General features: G+C 52.2%; 1 protein-coding gene across 2 annotated transcripts in view; it reads left to right on the forward strand.

Moving 5' to 3' along the window:
• The window catches only part of GLI3 (GLI family zinc finger 3), a 263860-nt gene extending 257404 nt beyond the window's left edge, over positions 1-6456 (forward strand). Inside the window, exons 14-15 of one of the 2 annotated variants that reach the window (XM_059397219.1) lie at positions 2657-2987; positions 4054-6456. In XM_059397219.1, coding sequence (XP_059253202.1) covers positions 2657-2987; positions 4054-6383 — 2661 coding nt within the window. In that variant the 3' untranslated portion in view covers positions 6384-6456. The remainder of the gene's footprint in view (positions 1-2656; positions 2988-4053) is intronic. The other variant, XM_059397220.1, reaches the window with a different exon arrangement.
• The last annotated feature ends 11162 nt before the right edge of the window (positions 6457-17618 follow it).

The raw sequence follows: 17618 nt of genomic DNA on the forward strand, positions 1-17618 counted from the left end.
AGAGCCTCTTGTACCTTTAATGTACATCCCTACCTCAAGAAAACATGTCATTTCCTCTCCAAAGACCCATTATTTAAGAAGAAAATTGGTAGAAATAAGAATGTATAGTTATTTGGTTCAGTGACATCTGAGATGCCCCAAGATGTGAACTATTTTATAAAGCAATGAAATCATAGAAACATACACTGGAAGGGACCATAGAGAGCCTTGAGACAAGGCTCTATATGTTATAGGGAAGGCTAATAAATTCATCTGATTTCGTACACGGGACTATTCTGTCTGTATATATCCATACACATATAAATATAAGTAGATCGTTTTGTAGACATTTACTAATGCATATGAGATTTACATTTCTAATATTCTTTCTTTAAAAAATGTATTCTTGATCATCGTGCTATGAATTAAATTCTTTCTTCTTTTTTCTTATTAATTCCACATCTCTTCTGTGTAATGCTCCTAAATGTCTTGTTCTCACTTCCTAAGGACAGTGGGTAATAAGGTGAGGGAATTTTGGCTTCTCTGCTCTTTTTGTTTTGTGTTTGTTTTAACGTTTCACTTCTGTGCATTTGATTTTTCATTTTTGTGCTTTGTGGTATCTTTGGTAGTGAACAGTACTCAGCTATGTTTCAAATGTAGAAGCAATGTGTTTTGAACATTCAGCATGTGGAAATGTGGAGTCAGATGGTGAAATTCATTGTTCTGTTTGTCTAGGTTTTCATAACAAATCACGGCCGGCCGACCAAGCAGATGTTCTCAAAGACTATCACATTATCGAATTGATGCATGTAAACTCATTCTGGGACCAGACGGGTGTCCTCCCTCTTTGAGGGTGATCTGGATATATTGTTGTTCCCAGTTAATCTGTGTCGAAGGGTCTGAGCTCCTCTGAGCGATTCTCTGGTCTTAAAGGCCTTTTTGCCTCCTTCTGTGCCCTGTTAGAGGCTTGAGTCTATGGTGTGTGTGTGCATACACATAGACACATACACAGACACACACACACACGGATTCACCTGCACACACTCTGAGCTGACAGTCCAAGAGTCAAAGACTTCAAAATCCTGGATGCTCCAAGTCCCTTGGGAAGGAGCAGGTGGCCTGGCCCTCCAGGATTCTGCCAAAGCAAAACACGAGCCAGGCTTCCCAAAGTCCCCATCAGATTTGTGTATCTCATTTGGCTCTGCTTGGTTGCCCGGGACAAATCTGGTGTATCACATGGCATTCACTTAGGACGTCTTCATTTGCTTGGCTGTACTTAGTGTGGTTGCGAAACGAGTGTGATGGTCTCTGCTGAGAAGCCCTATGCCTAAAACCCCTTCCTAAAACCCCTGTGTACCCCACTGGGACAACAGTGGGGCTCCATAACTGAGTGTGTGTGGTTCTCTCTCCCAGGAGAATTTGTTCTTGGGGCTGCTGGAAGCTTCTAGTCCCAGTAACGCTGGAGAAGCCTCTGTGGGGAGATGGAAATGGTGCTGGGCAGGGAGTTTAGGTTGGTCTTAGTACTGACCTTGTGAATTTGTGACTTTGGGCAATCACTGAAGTTCTCTGAACGTTAGTTTTCTTATCCACAAAAGAGGGGTTATCCTGTATATCTACCAATGGAATTCACCAATGGAATTTAAGATAGAGCAGTTCTAAGCTGTGCAGACTGGTCATTGAGGGCCATTTTATAGGGTGCCCCCCAAGATCTGAGGACCAGTTCTCCCTCATTCCCCATCTCCAGGAGCCCTGGGGCTGAGGGGGGGGGGGGTCCTTTCCCTGATGGAGAGCCTGTGCACTGGCTCAGGTTTCTCTCTAGTTGCAGAACTGGCTTATACAGTCCACACAGTGGTGATGAGGGAAACATTGCCTGATTCTCCCAGAGAAATGCTAGGGCACTTTAGGGGAATGGGAAGATTATTCCAGACTCAGATGGCTGTAACTTGGAGCATTTCTTGCAGCTGTCTTTATGCATAGCCTTGCTGGGGTTCTGTGGAGCAGGCAAGTGTAGACAGAAGTGGGGGAGGTTACAGAGAGCTTGAGCAACTAGCCCTGAGCAGCTCAGAGAGGGTCTCATGGGAGAGGACCTAGTGTGCCCCTCAAGTACCCATCTCCCGCACATGCTAGAGCCAAGCAGAACGAGCCTGTGGACTAAAGCCACCTGGGATAAGATGAACTGCGAATGCCCTCGGAGCTGAATGGGAACTGTTTCCCAGGTCTTTGTCTATTTCGTGGCCTCTCTGGGCCTCACACTTAATTCCCGCCACAGTCCCAAAGATAAGTAAGTTGTCCCCATTTTGTAGATAAGGAAACTGAGGTTTAGAGTGACTGAGTCTTTTGCCCAAAGGGTCAAGTCAAGTCGTGCAAGTGGGATTAGAGCTGAGGAAGCTTGTTTGCAGAGCTGGCATCTGGGGAAGGATCCCGTGGCTGGTATCATGCCAGTCACTGCCCCCAGCCCCATTCAGCATGCCCCGCTTCCATTGCCCCCACCGCACATCTGCTGGGTATCCCATCAGCCCCTAGATCGTGAGAGGCTGCTTCCATTCACCGGCACACAGCTCCCCTCACTGCACCTCTGGAGCACCCTGGAGGTCTAGGGTCTGTATGAGCCCTTGTTTTTGGCTTCCTTTGCTTTCTTCTTCCCAGTTACACCTCTTTGCTTTGCTCTTGACCCCAGCAGACATCTCAGCCAAGCCCTGGTGGTCAGTCTTCATGCAGCAGCCAACAGTCCCCCATCAGCAACTTTTCCAACAGTGGGCTCGAGCTTCCTCTGACTGATGGAGGTGGTGTGGGAGACCTCGGGGCCATTGACGAAACCCCAATCATGGACTCGACCATTTCCACTGCAACCACCGCCCTCTCCTTGCAAGCCAGGAGGAACCCGGCAGGGACCAAATGGATGGAGCACGTAAAACTAGAAAGGCTCAAACAAGTGAATGGAATGCTTCCACGACTGAACCCCGTTCTACCCCCCAAAGCCCCTGCAGTCTCTCCTCTCATAGGAAATGGTGAGTCCCATGTGCCCTCTCTCCTCGGCTCCGGGCTCTCCGTTCTGTTTGTACATCCAGGCCACAGTGGGAAGAACCTGGCTTGGTGTGTACTGGTGTGTCTCCCGGTCCTAAAATTACACTGTCACCACACCCATCAGTGTGGCCTCTCTGGAGAGGCCATGTTTTTTTTGTTTGTTTTTTTGTTTTGTTTTTTTTTAAGGATTTTTTATTTATTTATTTGACATCACAAGTAGGCAGAGAGGCAGGCAGAGAGAGGAAGGGAAGCAGGCTCCCTGTTGAGCAGAGCCCGATGCGGGGCTCCATCCCAGGACCCTGGGACCATGACCTGAGCCAAAAGCAGAGGCTTTAACCCACTGAGCCACCCAGGTGCCCCGAGGCCATGTTTTAAAAGCAGTTCGTAAGGGGATAATAATGTAGGACTTCTGTTCTCACGGTGAGATCAGAACTGTTGGATGGAGCTGAGGAGGTCCCTCCAGCAGTGTCATCTGGGTTAGCACGGCCATCTGGTTTCCCATCGGCACCCGGGAGATCAGCAGCCACCTTGACTGACATGTTCCCAGGTCAAGGCAGGCCAGGCAGCCTTGCGCATTTGCAGCCCCAAACCCATGTCAGGTTTTGCTTCTGAGAGGACACTGAATGCCCAGACTGTATCCTCAGGGTGAAGCTCCCACCCACCGACCCAGATGTCCTCCACCTTCAGGGGATGTCAGAGGAAGCCCCAAGTAGATAGGACACTCCGGGAATGCCTTTGGCTTTGGACTTGCCTGTCCCCAGAGCACTGTGCCCTACACCTGTGAAGGAGCTTAAGTGATCCAGGCTGTGTCTACTGCTCTGTTGAAGCCAGCGGTCTGCAAACTTTCCCACCCACTCGCAAATAAAGTTTCTTGGTACGCAGCCGCACCCACTCCTTCACTGTTCCTTTGGGGACACGCAGCAGAGGCTGGGGGCTGTGGCAGACTCTGCGCATGGCGGGGAAACCAAAACTAGTTTCACCCCACCCTGCACCTGACGGGTTTCCCGCCCTCCCGAAATGAACGCGCGTCTCTCCACCCTCTCTCTGCAGGCACGCAGGCCAGTACCAGCTGCAGTCTGGGCGGGCCCTTGACTCTCCTCCCGAACAGAAGCGACCTTGTGGGTGTGGACATCACCATGCTGAACATGCTCAACCGGAGGGACAGCAGCACCAGCACCATCAGCTCCGCCTACCTGAGCAGCCGCCGCTCCTCCGGCATCTCCCCCTGCTTCTCCAGCCGCAGGTCCAGCGAGGCGTCCCAGGCCGAGGGCCGGCCCCAGAACGTGAGCGTGGCCGACTCCTACGACCCCATCTCCACCGACGCCTCGCGCAGGTCCAGCGAGGCCAGCCAGGGGGACGGGCTGCCCAGCCTGCTCAGCCTCACGCCGGCGCAGCAGTACCGCCTGAAAGCCAAGTACGCGGCGGCCACCGGCGGGCCGCCCCCCACCCCGCTGCCCAACATGGAGAGGATGAGCCTGAAGACCCAGATGGCCCTGCTTGGGGACGGCCGGGAGCCCGCGGGGGCCCTGCCTCCCGTGCACCCCCCGCGGAGGTGCAGCGACGGGGGCGCGCACAGCTATGGCCGCCGCCCTCTGCTGCCGGCCGACGCGCTGGGCAACGGCGTGAGGCGGGCCAGCGACCCGGTGAGGACGGTGTCCGAGAGCCTCTCGCTGCCCCGGGTGCCGCGCTTCGGCAGCCTCCACGGCTTCAACCCTCCGGCACTGCCCGCCTCCCTGGAGAAACGCAACTTAGTGCTCCAGAACTACACGCGGCCGGAGGGCGGCCAGCCGCGCCACTTCGCGGCGTCCCCCTGCCCTCCGAGCATTACGGAGAACGTCACCCTGCAGTCCCTGACCATGGACGCGGACGTGAGCCTGAACGAGGAGGACTTCCTGCCCGACGACGTGGTGCAGTATTTAAATGCCCAGAACCAGGCGGGGTATGAACAGCCCTTCCAAAGCGCCGTCTCTGATGATGGCAAAGGGCCCCATGGGCCCGGCCTGGGGAGTGGGCGCGGAGACTTCGAGCCCCCCGGGCTGCCCGACAGCCACGCCGGCCAGCAGTACCGGCCGCTGGAGCAGCCTTGCCCTGAAGCCAGCAAATCCGACCTGCCCATTCAGTGGAATGAGGTCAGCTCTGGCAGCGCCGACCTGTGCTCGTCCAAGGTGAAGTGTGGCCAGCGGTCGGCGGCGCAGCAGGCTCGAGCCTTCGGCTTCTACGCCAACGCCAACATGGGCGTTCACCCGCAGAATCCCTTAAGGAACGGGGTCGGCCCTGCTGGGGGGTACCCGACCCTCGTGGAGCACGGCAGCTCCTATGGCGGCCCCGAGCACTTAACGAGCCACAGTGGCGGACCAGGCACCAGCGGGAACACCTTCCACGAACAGCCCTACAAGACCCAGCAGTATGGGAACTGCCTCAACAGGCCGCTCGCAGCCCCCGGCCTGCTGGACGGGGCCTGTGGTGCCGGGATTCAGGCGGCAAAGCTGAAAGGCACCACGGTGCCGGGGAACGGGAGCCAGCCAGATTTTGGCCTGTCGGTGGTGCCCCACGAATCAGCGGGCAGCGCTGTGAATGGCATGGCACCCCAAGACCTGGTGGGCCAGGGGTACCTGTCCCATCAGCTGCTCAACGACCACCAAGGGGTGGGCCGCTCGGGTCAGCAGGTGCTAGAGCAGGTCAGCGCTACCTCACACGTCAACATCTGTCAGGGGCCAGAGAGCGGCCTGCCGGGGCCCCCCTGCCAGGGCAGCCAGTCATCGGGCTTGGCAGCCGCCAGGGGCTACCAGCCCTGTGCCGGCTTCGGGGGCAGCAGACGGCAGGCCGCGCTGAGAGGCAGCCTCGCTCTGCAGCAGGGACAGCTCAGCGACACGAGTCAGGCCTGTAGGGTGAACGGCATCAAGATGGAGATACAAGGGCAGCCCCATCCGCTCTGTTCGAACCCACAGAGTTACTCTGGTCAGTTCTATGACCAAACCGTTGGCTTCAGTCAGCAAGATATGAAAACTGGTTCATTCTCCATTTCAGAAGCCAACTGCCTGCTCCAGGGGGCCAGCGCCGAAAACTCTGAATTACTCTCCCCAGGTGCTAACCAGGTGACAAGCACAGTGGACAGCCTCGACAGCCATGACCTGGAAGGGGTGCAGATTGATTTTGATGCTATCATCGACGACGGGGACCACGCCAGCCTGATGTCTGGAGCCCTGAGCCCCAGCATCATGCAGAACCTTTCCTACAGCTCCTCCCGCCTCACCACCCCGCGCACATCCCTCCCGCTGCCCGCGCTGTCCGTGAGCACCACCAACATGGCCATCGGGGACATGAGCTCTTTGCTGACCTCCCTCGCGGAAGAAAGCAAATTCCTTGCAGTGATGCAGTAGGCAATAGGGAAACGGCTGCCAACCAACGTGAAACTTTAGGAGTTTAAGATGAAATGGACTCGGGTTTGGGCCGGTTTGTTTTTTGTTTTAGTTCTGTATGTATTTTAGCAATCTCATCTCACCTAACTGGGATGTGTTTCAAGTATATTCCTTTTATGGAAAAGGACTCTGAACAACCCTAAAGTATTCTAGGGAGAAACTGTCTTCCATTTCAGTTTTGAATCAGTATTGTGACACTCAAACCATCCTCTTGGTTTCCTTTATTTTTTTTTTTAACTGCAAGCCCCCCCCTTTTTAGTAAACAGTGTAAATGTGTGATGTGCACGTTCTTTTCAAAGAGAAGTCATGCAAGAGTTTCGATGTGTTTCTCATACGAGAGTTTTGATGTGTCTCTCTGTTACTCAAAGGAAATAGGAGTTGGTGTGCTTTTGACCAAGGGGTTACACTTACAGCTTTTAAAATTTTCCCTTACATGTGCTCTGTGTTTCTTTTTGTTTTTTGTTTTCTTGGGTGTTTTTTGTTTTTGCTTTTTGGTTTTGATGGTGTTTGTTTGTTTTTGTTTGTTTGTTTTGGTAATTCCCACATTGGGCACAAAAACCAGAATATGGATAGTGAATTTAAGAATCCTTTGTGGGTGTGCTGTAGCAGGCATAGCCAATTTTTGACGCACTCCCCATCCCAGTTCAGGTCAGGGTTGCATGCAAGCAGGAATTTGGGACTCTGGCAGATAAACACTCGTTTGCTCACGGTTGGGGTTTAGAATCCCTCCTGTCCCTTCGTGCGCTCAGGGCAGGTGCATCTATGTGCTCACTTCCCAGTTATCCACGCTGCCTCTCCGCCCTCCGTCTCCACAACTATTCAGTGTTGCTCCGCGCTCCAGGGAAAGAAGGGAAGGGTGGTGGGTTGGCAGCTTCCATCCGTTCTGGCAAGAAGTTAGGTAGATTGTAGAGTGAAGCTACTGGGTAGAGATAGTGTGGGGAACATTTGTGGGTTTGCTGTGTTTGTTGATTATAGTTCCATCTCTTCACTCATTATCATAGATAACTGAGAATTGATTATATATAGCTCTAAGTATTTAAGTATTTAAAAGACCCAGTGGCAGGCTATTTCATTAACATACCTTCATTCCACTGTAGCAAAGGAGTATTTCTATTCTAAGTGTCCTATTTTAAGGGATTTATAACAGTTGTAAAGGAAAAAGCTGACATACAATGACATTTGGAATAAATCACTTTAACCATTGTTAGTGTTTGTAAGTGCTAGGGAAGATGGTCAGTGGCTGAGTGGATGCCTTTTCTTACACCTTCTCTATTAAACAAGGCATCTGGTTAAGAAGTTAAATGTTCTATGCAGTTAGTCCTTCACGTGGACTTAATTGGTATTTTGTTTGGGATTAAAGACTAAAAAAGTGCAGCTACTTCCCATGTGCAGCTGATACACATAAAAGACATACTATATGTGTACAGAGTACATGGATTATCCAACATTTTACATTCCAAAATGTGTAAACTATTAAAAATAAAATATTAACACCTCAGACTACCTTCTCTGTTTCATCCCATTGACCCTGGAAGTTGGATTTAGCCAAAGTGACTCATGAGTCAGTTGTGTGGCTTTTTGCCCCCTTTATTCCTGCCATTTAAATTCATATTAGATGAGTCAAGTAAAATAAAACATTAGACAATAGGAAAAAATGTTAGAACCAGCCCATTTTTCTCATATTCATGATCTCTCCTTTGGACCAAGAATCTCAGCGTGGAGGGAAATTTGCCCTTTGGAACTTTGTGGCTGAGAAAGTTGGGTTTGTTTTCAGCGGAATGTTCCTGAAACCACTGGGAAGGGTGCCGAGACTTCTCCTGCTGCCCTCCCACAACCAGCACCTGCTCTTAAGTCCAAGGATGCATCTGCTTTGGAACAGAGCCCAAAAGCGAAAGACAGCTACTGATCTGAGCTCAATGGATCTGAGCAACAAAAAAGAGCCAGGCTTTTTCTGTGTTCCTCAAAACAGTCCATGACCCGGTCACAAAATCAGTGGTCCACTCCCTGAATCTCTTTTTTCCACAAAAAGCAGAATCACTACATCCTAATCTTACCTTACATGCTCTCACGGTTTGACCTGACCCTGTTCTTGGTTTCCAAGCTTGGGACCTAGGCGTTCTGCAGCCACTGAGTGAGGACGGCGGCCCCTGGCACCACCCTGCCCTCCTCCTCCATCAGAGTCCCTCCCCGGTCAAACTCCCAGATGTGACCTGCACTTCTCAGTGACCCTAAATTCCTACCTCGCCTGCCCTCCATGGAAGGACAGACGGCAACTGGCCACCGTGGGGGAGGACCGTTGTCATCCTGAGTCTCTGCTTTGCCCTGTGGTGATTCAGGGGATTCTCCGCGTGGCTACCATTCTTTACCTTTCCATGCTTGCTTTTCTTCCTCCGGCCCTTAGGTTTGCAGAGATAGACCTACTTCAGCGCAGCCCTTGGCTTCTGTCTGTGGAAATCTCAGAAAGATGGGGAAGAGGGGAGAGGGAGGAGGAGAGTGTACTTTTCCCGAGCGCTGCGATGCACCCCGAAGGTCAGTGGAAGGAAGGTCTGTTGGGGCCACTTGGAAGCCTTCTGTCTGTAGACTTGGCTTCTCTGGCAGGACGCACCCCCATTCTCCAGCCGCCAGCCTCCTCCCCATGTCTCTGACCCTCCCTGCTGAGGGAGACCGCAGCGACTCATGAGTGACCCCCCTTACTTCTCAATGCAGGCTCGTGCCTGCTTCTCCTGTTGAACATCCGTGTGAACCGTGTTTTTATTCGTTAAACCGTTTTATTTCCTAAAGAGCTAGTGAGACTGCCCCTGCTCCTCATACGTTGGCTCGTCCCCTCGAGCCGCAGAGTTGTGATTCTTGCGATGTATGTGCCTTATTTTCTGTTGATCTTGTTGATGCGAGGGACCAGCCCCTGTTGCCCGATCGCCGCGCGGGGGTGCGCACTCCGGGGCCCCCCGAGCGCGCCCGCGATCCGAGCAGAGTCCGCCGTCTTGTACCTGGTTTCCCATGTTGTTTGAACTGATGGAGGATGTTCTCTTCAGACAAGTTACTGTTGTGTATCCCGCAAACGTGTAAAAGAAAAGACGAGTTCATTTTTTTCACCTTTTTTAGATTTTTTTAAAAAAATAAAATGTGTAATCCTTTTTTAAAAGAAACACATGTAAATACATTTAAGTATTGTAGGCATAGTGTTCGGATGTGGCCGGCTCTGGGCCTTCTCGGATCAGCCTGCAGCCGTGCGATGCCCCCTCTCCGCGTGCGATGCCCCCGTGCCCACCTCATGCCCAGGGCCGCAGTCCCGCCACACGTGAACTCTACTTTTGCTTTCGGAACCACCTAGTCCTTTTGTAACAAAAAGAAAGAACAATGTTTCTTACAATGTCAATAAAAAACGCTTTGTACTGAAATTGTTCCGGGGTTGTTTATTCGATCCCTAGCTAAACAGAAAGGTGCTGCCTTGGGAAAACTACAGAGCTGGCACTGGGACGCACTGGGACTCAGAGCCCGCTCCCCCCACCCTTACCCTCTCCTCCCCGCCCTCCCCAGCCCTTCCCCCATGGGCCATATGCAAGCTGAGCTGCACTTCTGCCCCAGACTCAGATTCCTTGTCCCCAAGGCTGAGAATAAGAGCTGGTGCGGCTGCTGGTGGCGACCTCGGGGTGTGCACCTGGGAGGCACACCAGTTGTAACCCTAATTGTTTTTCTTAATTTCATCATTTTGCCAAACTCTGGGGAAGGAGTGTGAATATGGTTCAGTGTCTAACAACTGAGCTTGTTTCTCTTCTATAAATTATCCTCTCCTTTCAAAGGATATAGGGTATAATACCATTCACAGGAAACGACGTGGTGGAAACCTACTTTTCTGTGGCTTTTAAGAACTGACTTTAGACAGAAATGTAAGCGATTTCTCTAATTTGTCTTTTCTTCTATTTTTTTTTTCAGTATTATTCTCTAGATCACCATAAAAGCCTCCAAAGGGTCCCCTTTCTGAGTAGCAGCAGGTGTCCTCTGAGCCCCTAGCTTCCCCTGGTTGGCAGGATCCCAGGCCTCCGCAGATGGGTGTGGCCTTCGAGCACAGGCTGGTGGCTACACCAGCAAGCCCGAAGGGGACCCCCCAATCTGTGAGTGATGAATGGGTGCCTCCCCCATGGGGCTTCTGCAATCATAGAGAGGATTCATGCTCTCCTAATCCACAAGAGAACAATTTCTCCCATAAACCCAGTATTCTTTGCTTTCATAGCTATAGCCCTCATGTAAGGTATCCAAATGAATTCAGAAAAAAAGAGGAAAAAAATGAATTTATACTCTACCATAGGAATAAATCGCCAGCATACGAAGATGTATTCCACGTAGTAAGTCAGAGTAAAAGAGGAAAAATGAGGCTCATAGAAAGGACAGGAGGGGATTGGGATGCCCCCAGGAATGGGGTACATTCCAGAGATGCAGCTCCTGTGATCAGACAGGAGCGGCTCAAGGCTTGGTTTAGTTATTTTTTAATTTGTTTTTACTTTTAAAGATTTATTTATTTGATAGAAATCACAAGTAGACAGAGAGGCAGGGGAAGCAGGCTCCCCACTGAGCAGAGAGCTTGATGCAGGGCTCGATCCCAGGACCCTGAGATCATGACCTGAGCCGAAGGCAGAGGCTTTAACCCACTGAGCCACCCAGGCGCCTCTTGAGGATTGGTTTAAAACATGAGAAGGAGACTTCGAAGCAGAGTTGGAGGTAAAATGGTACAGATGTAATGCACTCAGTATTTCATAAAGGTTTAAGTAATTTGGAGAGTTCAAAGATGTTATATATTACCCAGATGAGAACTTCATAAGAGAACACTAGGATAGAAGGAAAAATTAATCCACTGTCAAAATGAATTCAGAAAAAAGAGGAAAAAATGAATTTATACTCTACCATAGGAATAAATCACCAGCGTACGATTCATCCTTTTCTCCTCCTGTGTTGCTCTTTTCTTGGCAGTCCCCACTGCCCCCAACACTTTGGTTTTGCTTCATAATGCCTTTACTATTCCAAATAGTAAAGGGCTCATCTTTCTGTTAATATTAGCTTTCATTTAAAAAAAATTATTTTACCAACATAGACCTAGATGATTATGCCTACCTAGTTATTCAACCTCTTTATATTTTTTAGAAATAATCATTGAATCTAAACTATTCTTTTGCTTTTTGAAATTTCCCGTGTACTGTGTGGCCATGGGTATCAGTGCCTACCCATGAGGCAGAGGCATGAGATCTTGGGTTCTTCACATTTTCTCACCTGAACGGAATCTTCCACTTCTTCCCCTGCAGGTTCTACCCTCCCTCAACCCGCAGGAGTGGGTTATGAGGGTCGGTGGCTGCAGGCGACATACATTTGATTTGGGAATGTCACACAGACAGTAGCTACCACAGCAGTGCCTGGGTGACTGATACTCTGTCCGTATTCCTTGATCGGGACTGAGGAGGGCAGGTGGACCAAACACAGGGGTGTGTGCCTGTAGGCGCCAGCCCGGTAGGAGGGACAGACACGGAACCACAGAATACAGTGGCATGCGCAGTGGGAGATGATGAGAGGGAGTTCAGTTGGGGCACTGCCCCTCGGAAGTGCATAGGACAGGGCTTCTCCACATCTGTATTGCTGACATTGTGCCTCAGTGAACCCTTTTTGGGGGGAATTGCCCTATATTCTGTAGGATGTTTAGGGAATTCCAGGCCACTGCCCGCTAGGCACCAGTAGCATCCTCTCTCCCAAGTTGTAACCACCAAAAATGTCTCCAGACATTCCCACCTGTCCTGTGTGGGGAGGATGTTTCCAGAATGAGAGGGGATGGAAGGCAATACAAGGACGGACATAATACAGGCAGGTGCCCCAAAGACAGACTTGGGTACAGACCCAGACTCCAGGGCCTTTGATACACAGGTGACAGATGAAGTCAATGGTGAGAGCTCCATTACCAGGCGCAGGTGAGCAGAGTTGAGGAACAAGCTCCAAGGGACACTGCCCTGTGGCCCGGAGCAAGGGGCTGGCACTAGGGAGAGGGGGGGGGGGCAGAAGAGGACAGGGCATTTGGGAGGCAGTAGACGGTGTGGCCTAGAAACAGGCAAATAACCAGGAGGCCCGTGCGGTCATACACACCACGTAGATCAAGTTAAAAGTGGCGTCAAAAACACTGGGTTCAGGAATTCAGACCCCCCTGGGTGGTGGTGGGGAGTGCTTGGGGACAGAAACCAGGTGGAAGCTGCTGAGCATCAAACAGCAGGAGAATTTCGTGGCCTTTTCTGAGCAGCGTGACCCATTTCATCACATTCGAGATGCCGTCGATACTAAGACACCGGTTACTCCGCGTGTCACCAAGAGAGACAATGCTGGGATAACACTGTGACGGGCGCCTCCCGTACTCTAGAGGGCTCCTCACGAGGTCAGTGGTGTCACTGAGGTGGAGAAATGGGCAGGCCACGGAGTGTGAAATGCGTATTTCCAAGGGAAAGGAAAGACAGGGGTCAAGGAGAGGTGGAAAGTGGGATTATTCTTGTGTTTGTTCCCCTCCCCTGCCCTCCCCTCCCATCCTCTCCCGTCCCCTCCCCTGCCCTCCCCTCCCCTGCCCTCCCCTCCCCTCCCCTGCCCTCCCCTGCCCTCCCTTCCTTGCTTCCTTCCTTCCCTCCCTCCCTCCTTCCATTCACCCATCACGCAAAAAGCCTGTATTCACCCTCCAAGAGGAAAGAGGCGGAACAAAGGGTGGTGGTGGTGTTAGAGCGAACAGAACAAGCTTCACAAACGACTGGATGGGGGGACAGACGCCTGTCCTCCTGCGAACTAGGGAAGGGACGAAGAGGAGGGCTGGTTTAGACAGATGTGTGGAATGGAACTTATGGGGGACAAGACTGAAGGGGGAAATTATTTCGATCTTCTCGGGGACACTAACTTCTAAAAGGTATTTATGTATTTTCCTTATTTATTCATTTTAGAGAGAGCATGGGAGAGGTGCGGAGGGAGAGGCAGAGAATCACATGCAGCCTCGAGGCAGGGCTTGATCTCACCACCCTGCGATTCAGGACCCTGAGATCATGACTGAGCCAAAACCAAGAGTCAGAGGCTGACTGACTGAGCCCTCCAGGTGCTGCCGCCCCCCCAGGGCAGCGAACTTTCAAACCCACCTTTGGCACGTATGGTGGGGGCCGTGTAAGACAGTGGGAAGGGCAAGAGCCACCTTGGACTCACCTAGAGCCCAGAGCTGCTCTGCTCTAGGGAAGCAGGAGGGGGCACCAGGAGGGGCTACTGTGGGCCCTGCGTGATGGGTCCCCAGCTTCTTCCCGCTCGCCAGGTGGCGGACTTGCTCCCCGCCATGGTGCCCAGGACCCATAGGCTTTCCATCATTCGCGCTTCACCAAGGACACAAGGAGCTTCCGTGGAAACCTCAGTCAGTGGTGCACAGGGGTAAACAGGTTTTCAGGTTCCAGGCCTACTCTTGAAAAGCTCTAGGCGGACTTCCCCACTCTTGCCTGGGCTTGCTGCCTGCCAGAGCTCTGCGGGGCCCCGTTCATACCATTGTGTCATTTCCGCCGTCCCCTCCGTGAGCCTTCGCAGGCCCCGGTGGAGTGAGCTGAGGAAGTAGGCCGGACAGAGCTCCAGCAGCACAGGCCCCCTCAGCCGAGGGCCCTCCCCGGGGGACGGGACAGGGCCTGCTGCAGGTGCACTGTGGGAGGGCAGTGCTCCTGGGCTGGCTTCGGCTCTTCCCTGCAGGGCTTCTAATTAGCATGTGTGCACAAGTTCCATCTAGAAGGTTCCCCGGTCCCTCCCCTGAGAGGCAGCTAGAACGCTCACCTGTCCCTGCTTTGGAAAAAGGTCTAGCCTTTAAATGTGGGCCTCTGCCTCCAGGGTAAGAAGAACGGTTTTACATGGGGCGCCTTCGGTGGCTCCGTGGGTTAAAGCCTCTGCCTTCAGCTCAGGTCATGATCTCATGGTCCTAGGATAGAGCCCCGCATCACATCAGGCTCTCCGCTCAGCGGGGAGCCTGCTTCCTCCTCTCTCTCTGCCTGCCTCTCTGCCTACTTGTGATCTCTGTCTGTCAAATAAATAAATAAAATAAAATAAAAAATAAAATCAATCAATAAATCAAAATAACCCGACCTGCGTTTGGTGACGTTTAGGACCCAGAGCATCACTCCTGGTGCTGTGCCAACGCCCTGACTAAGGAGCTAGATAGCTCCTGACAGTGGAATTAGGCCTTCTCTGAGGGCAGCTGAGGGGATGCAGGAAGAGAACCCAGTGGTCCGCTCCTCTGCACAGCCGACCCGCTGGGACCGCCACGCCGACAGTGGCCTCCCAGGGGAGGCGAAGAGAAGGCTGACCCTCTGGGGAGCAGCCAGCAGCTTGGTACGGATTGCATTCTGCGGGTCTGTGTTGTTCCACTAGGCTGCGAAGCCTCCCCTGCTCAGGGACACCACGTGACACGCCCCCCCCCCTCCCAAGTTGGGCTGCGGATACTTTGAGATCCAGCCCTCAGGGCCTACAAGGGCCAAACGCACTGCGGAGGTGTGACTCACAGAGCTCCCGGAGGAAAGAGAGGCAGCCAGCTGGCAGAGGATCACTGAAGAGCCAGGCCAAGGAATTCCGTTGCTCTTCGGATGGAGGCAAACAGCTCGCTACCTCCCTTCTCCTCCCTCGCTGAGGCGCAGAGGTGGGTGTGAGTTGGGGCTCCCCGGCAGAAGGGAAGGAACCAAGCTGCTTCTCTGACCACCAAGATAATAAGGGGTCGGTGGCCACGTCCCCAGGGAGTCAAGGCCAGAAATACCTGCGTTTTCTTTTGAGGGTGATTCTGATACCCCCACAAGTTTACCCAAAACATACCCAGGCCCATGGCCCAGGCACAACTTTTAATAGGCAGCAAGTGTGGTAGGCCAGGAAAATCGCATCGTCTAACAGACCAATGGGGAAGTCCTGCGTCACGGCCACGATTGTCCACGAGCTCCTGAACAAGAGACCACGTCCCCCTGCACCTCTTGGGCTCTCTGGCTCACTGTCTGTCACGACCCAGTGACAGCCAGTGGTCCCCCCCGCTGATCTTCAGAAACTGGCTTCTCCATGAACCCAGGCCGCTCTGGACACCTCCCATTTGACCTACATCCTTCCAAAGATGAAGTCATGAGACGGCATAATAAATATTTCCCCTGAAGTTCACGCAAAGAACAAAATCCACAGTTCCCGTGGAGGCTCCCTCCCAATTCCCCTTGACCTTGGATAACCGTGTCCCTTGAGTGGAGGTAACAGGTAACCTGTGCTGCAGGCTCATCCACCCCTCCCTCTGCTCCCTCCTGCATCTCCAAGGCAGCTGGGAGAAGAGAACAAGGTTCCATGGACCTACGAGACAGAAGGTCAGGGAATAACCCTCCTGTGGGTTGCCTTGAGCTCGAGTCTCTCCCTCCCTGTGTAGCTCCAGACGACTGGGGGTCACTTCCCACTGCTCCGACTGGGCCCCTCACAGCTTCCAACATGGCAGTGATCCAGCTTGTTTGAAAAGCATTCTGAAGCCATTGTAAATCAAGAGGATTTAGGATTCAGCCTAAAGGAAGGTTTTTGGAAATAAGCTGATTTTAACCCAACCTTGCCAGTCGGGTGCCCTAGAATTTCAGCTTCATTCAGACCTAGGGTTTCCCTCAAAGAAGGACCGTGAAGTGAGTGAGGGGAAGGGATGTTCTGACCCCATCCCAGCTGGGGTCCTGCAAGTTGGTTCTGGTCCTCTTCACCTGGCCGGTGGTGTTTGCACGGGTCCCTCGGGGTAAGACTTCGTTTTCCACAAGTCTGCTCCCCCTCCCGAAGCCAGCTGCAAGTTCAGGGTTCCCCAAGCCTCCCTCACTCTGATGGACTATAAGTTCAGGTGTTCCCATGATCCCTCAGGTCAATCATTTTCTAGAACCACATGCAAATATTGATGTTCGTTTTATTACAAAGCGTGCAGCTCGATATTTGGCCAAATGAATGCAGGCAAAGGGCACAGCCTAGGAGGTTCTTGACCTTAGAACTTCTCTGCCCCACCTTGTGTGGTCAGGGTCCGTCACCTTCGGGACATATCAGTGCGTTCACCAACCATGAATCTCCCTGAATTTCAGTGCCCAGTGGTTTTATCAGGGCTCATTATGAAGGCATAATTGAGAAAATCACTAGCCATATGACTGACCTCAATCTCCAACACCGCCCCCCAGACGTCAGGTTGGCTCAAGATTGCAAACTAATCTAATCACAGGGTAAGTTCGCCAGTGACAGTCCCCATCCTGAGGCTATCCAGGACCCATCTTGGTCACCCCATTAACAAAAACTCACCTGTGATCCAAGAACTTCACAGATAATGAAGTCACTGCTCTCACTGGGGAAATGCCAAGGGGCTTTCAACCTCCCCTAGTTCTCTACTATGCAATAGGGGGCTTCTCCTTGGAAATATCCAGAATGAAGAAAGAAGAGGTGAGAATAAGCTGTGCTTGGAGCAGAGATTCCTGCTCCCTGGAGAGCAGCTGGCCCCGGCTGCCTCAGGACAGAGTGCCAGCTCGATGTGCAGCTTAACCTCTGGGCCTCAGTGTTTCCATCTGCAAAAGGGGCTGAATTATAATGTCTCCCCCAGAGTGGTTGTGGCTTGAAACAGTGGACGTAGAATGCCTAGTGTGTGCGCAGTGCCCAGCAAACGCTCCATGGAAGTGTTTATTGTTGCTGTGCCTCCTTTTCCCTCACCGGTCCACTGATTTCATGCAACAGGTGCCTCCAAGGAGGCCCACAATGTGCAAGAAGACAGAGGGCTGCCAGAGCCAGAGGCCCCTACAGGGGCACACATTCAGCCCCTCACTCGTCAGCCGGCGTGCCTGCTTGTCTGTTCTTGACTCAGGGCCCACGTAGGATGTACACGCCAGGCTCATCGGGCCCACGGATCCCTTCCTGCAGACCTGAGACAGAAGAACCGAAAAGTCCAAAGGAACAGATACCAAAGCTGGTCTGTCTGAGGTATAATAGGTCCTAATGAACAGTGATGCTAGGATGTAGACGTCTTAGCTCTGAGAGAGCAAAAGAGTGCAACGATTTTTTTTTATAAAGATTTATTAATTTATTTATTTGAAAGACAGAGATGACAAGTAGGCAGAGAGTCAGGCAGGGAGGGAGGGAGGAAGCAGGCTCCCCGCGGAGCAGAGAGCCCGGTGCTCGATCCCAGGACCCTGGGATCATGACCTG

This window comes from Mustela nigripes, chromosome 4 (assembly GCF_022355385.1).
Source record: "Mustela nigripes isolate SB6536 chromosome 4, MUSNIG.SB6536, whole genome shotgun sequence".
Taxonomy (NCBI): domain Eukaryota; kingdom Metazoa; phylum Chordata; class Mammalia; order Carnivora; family Mustelidae; genus Mustela; species Mustela nigripes.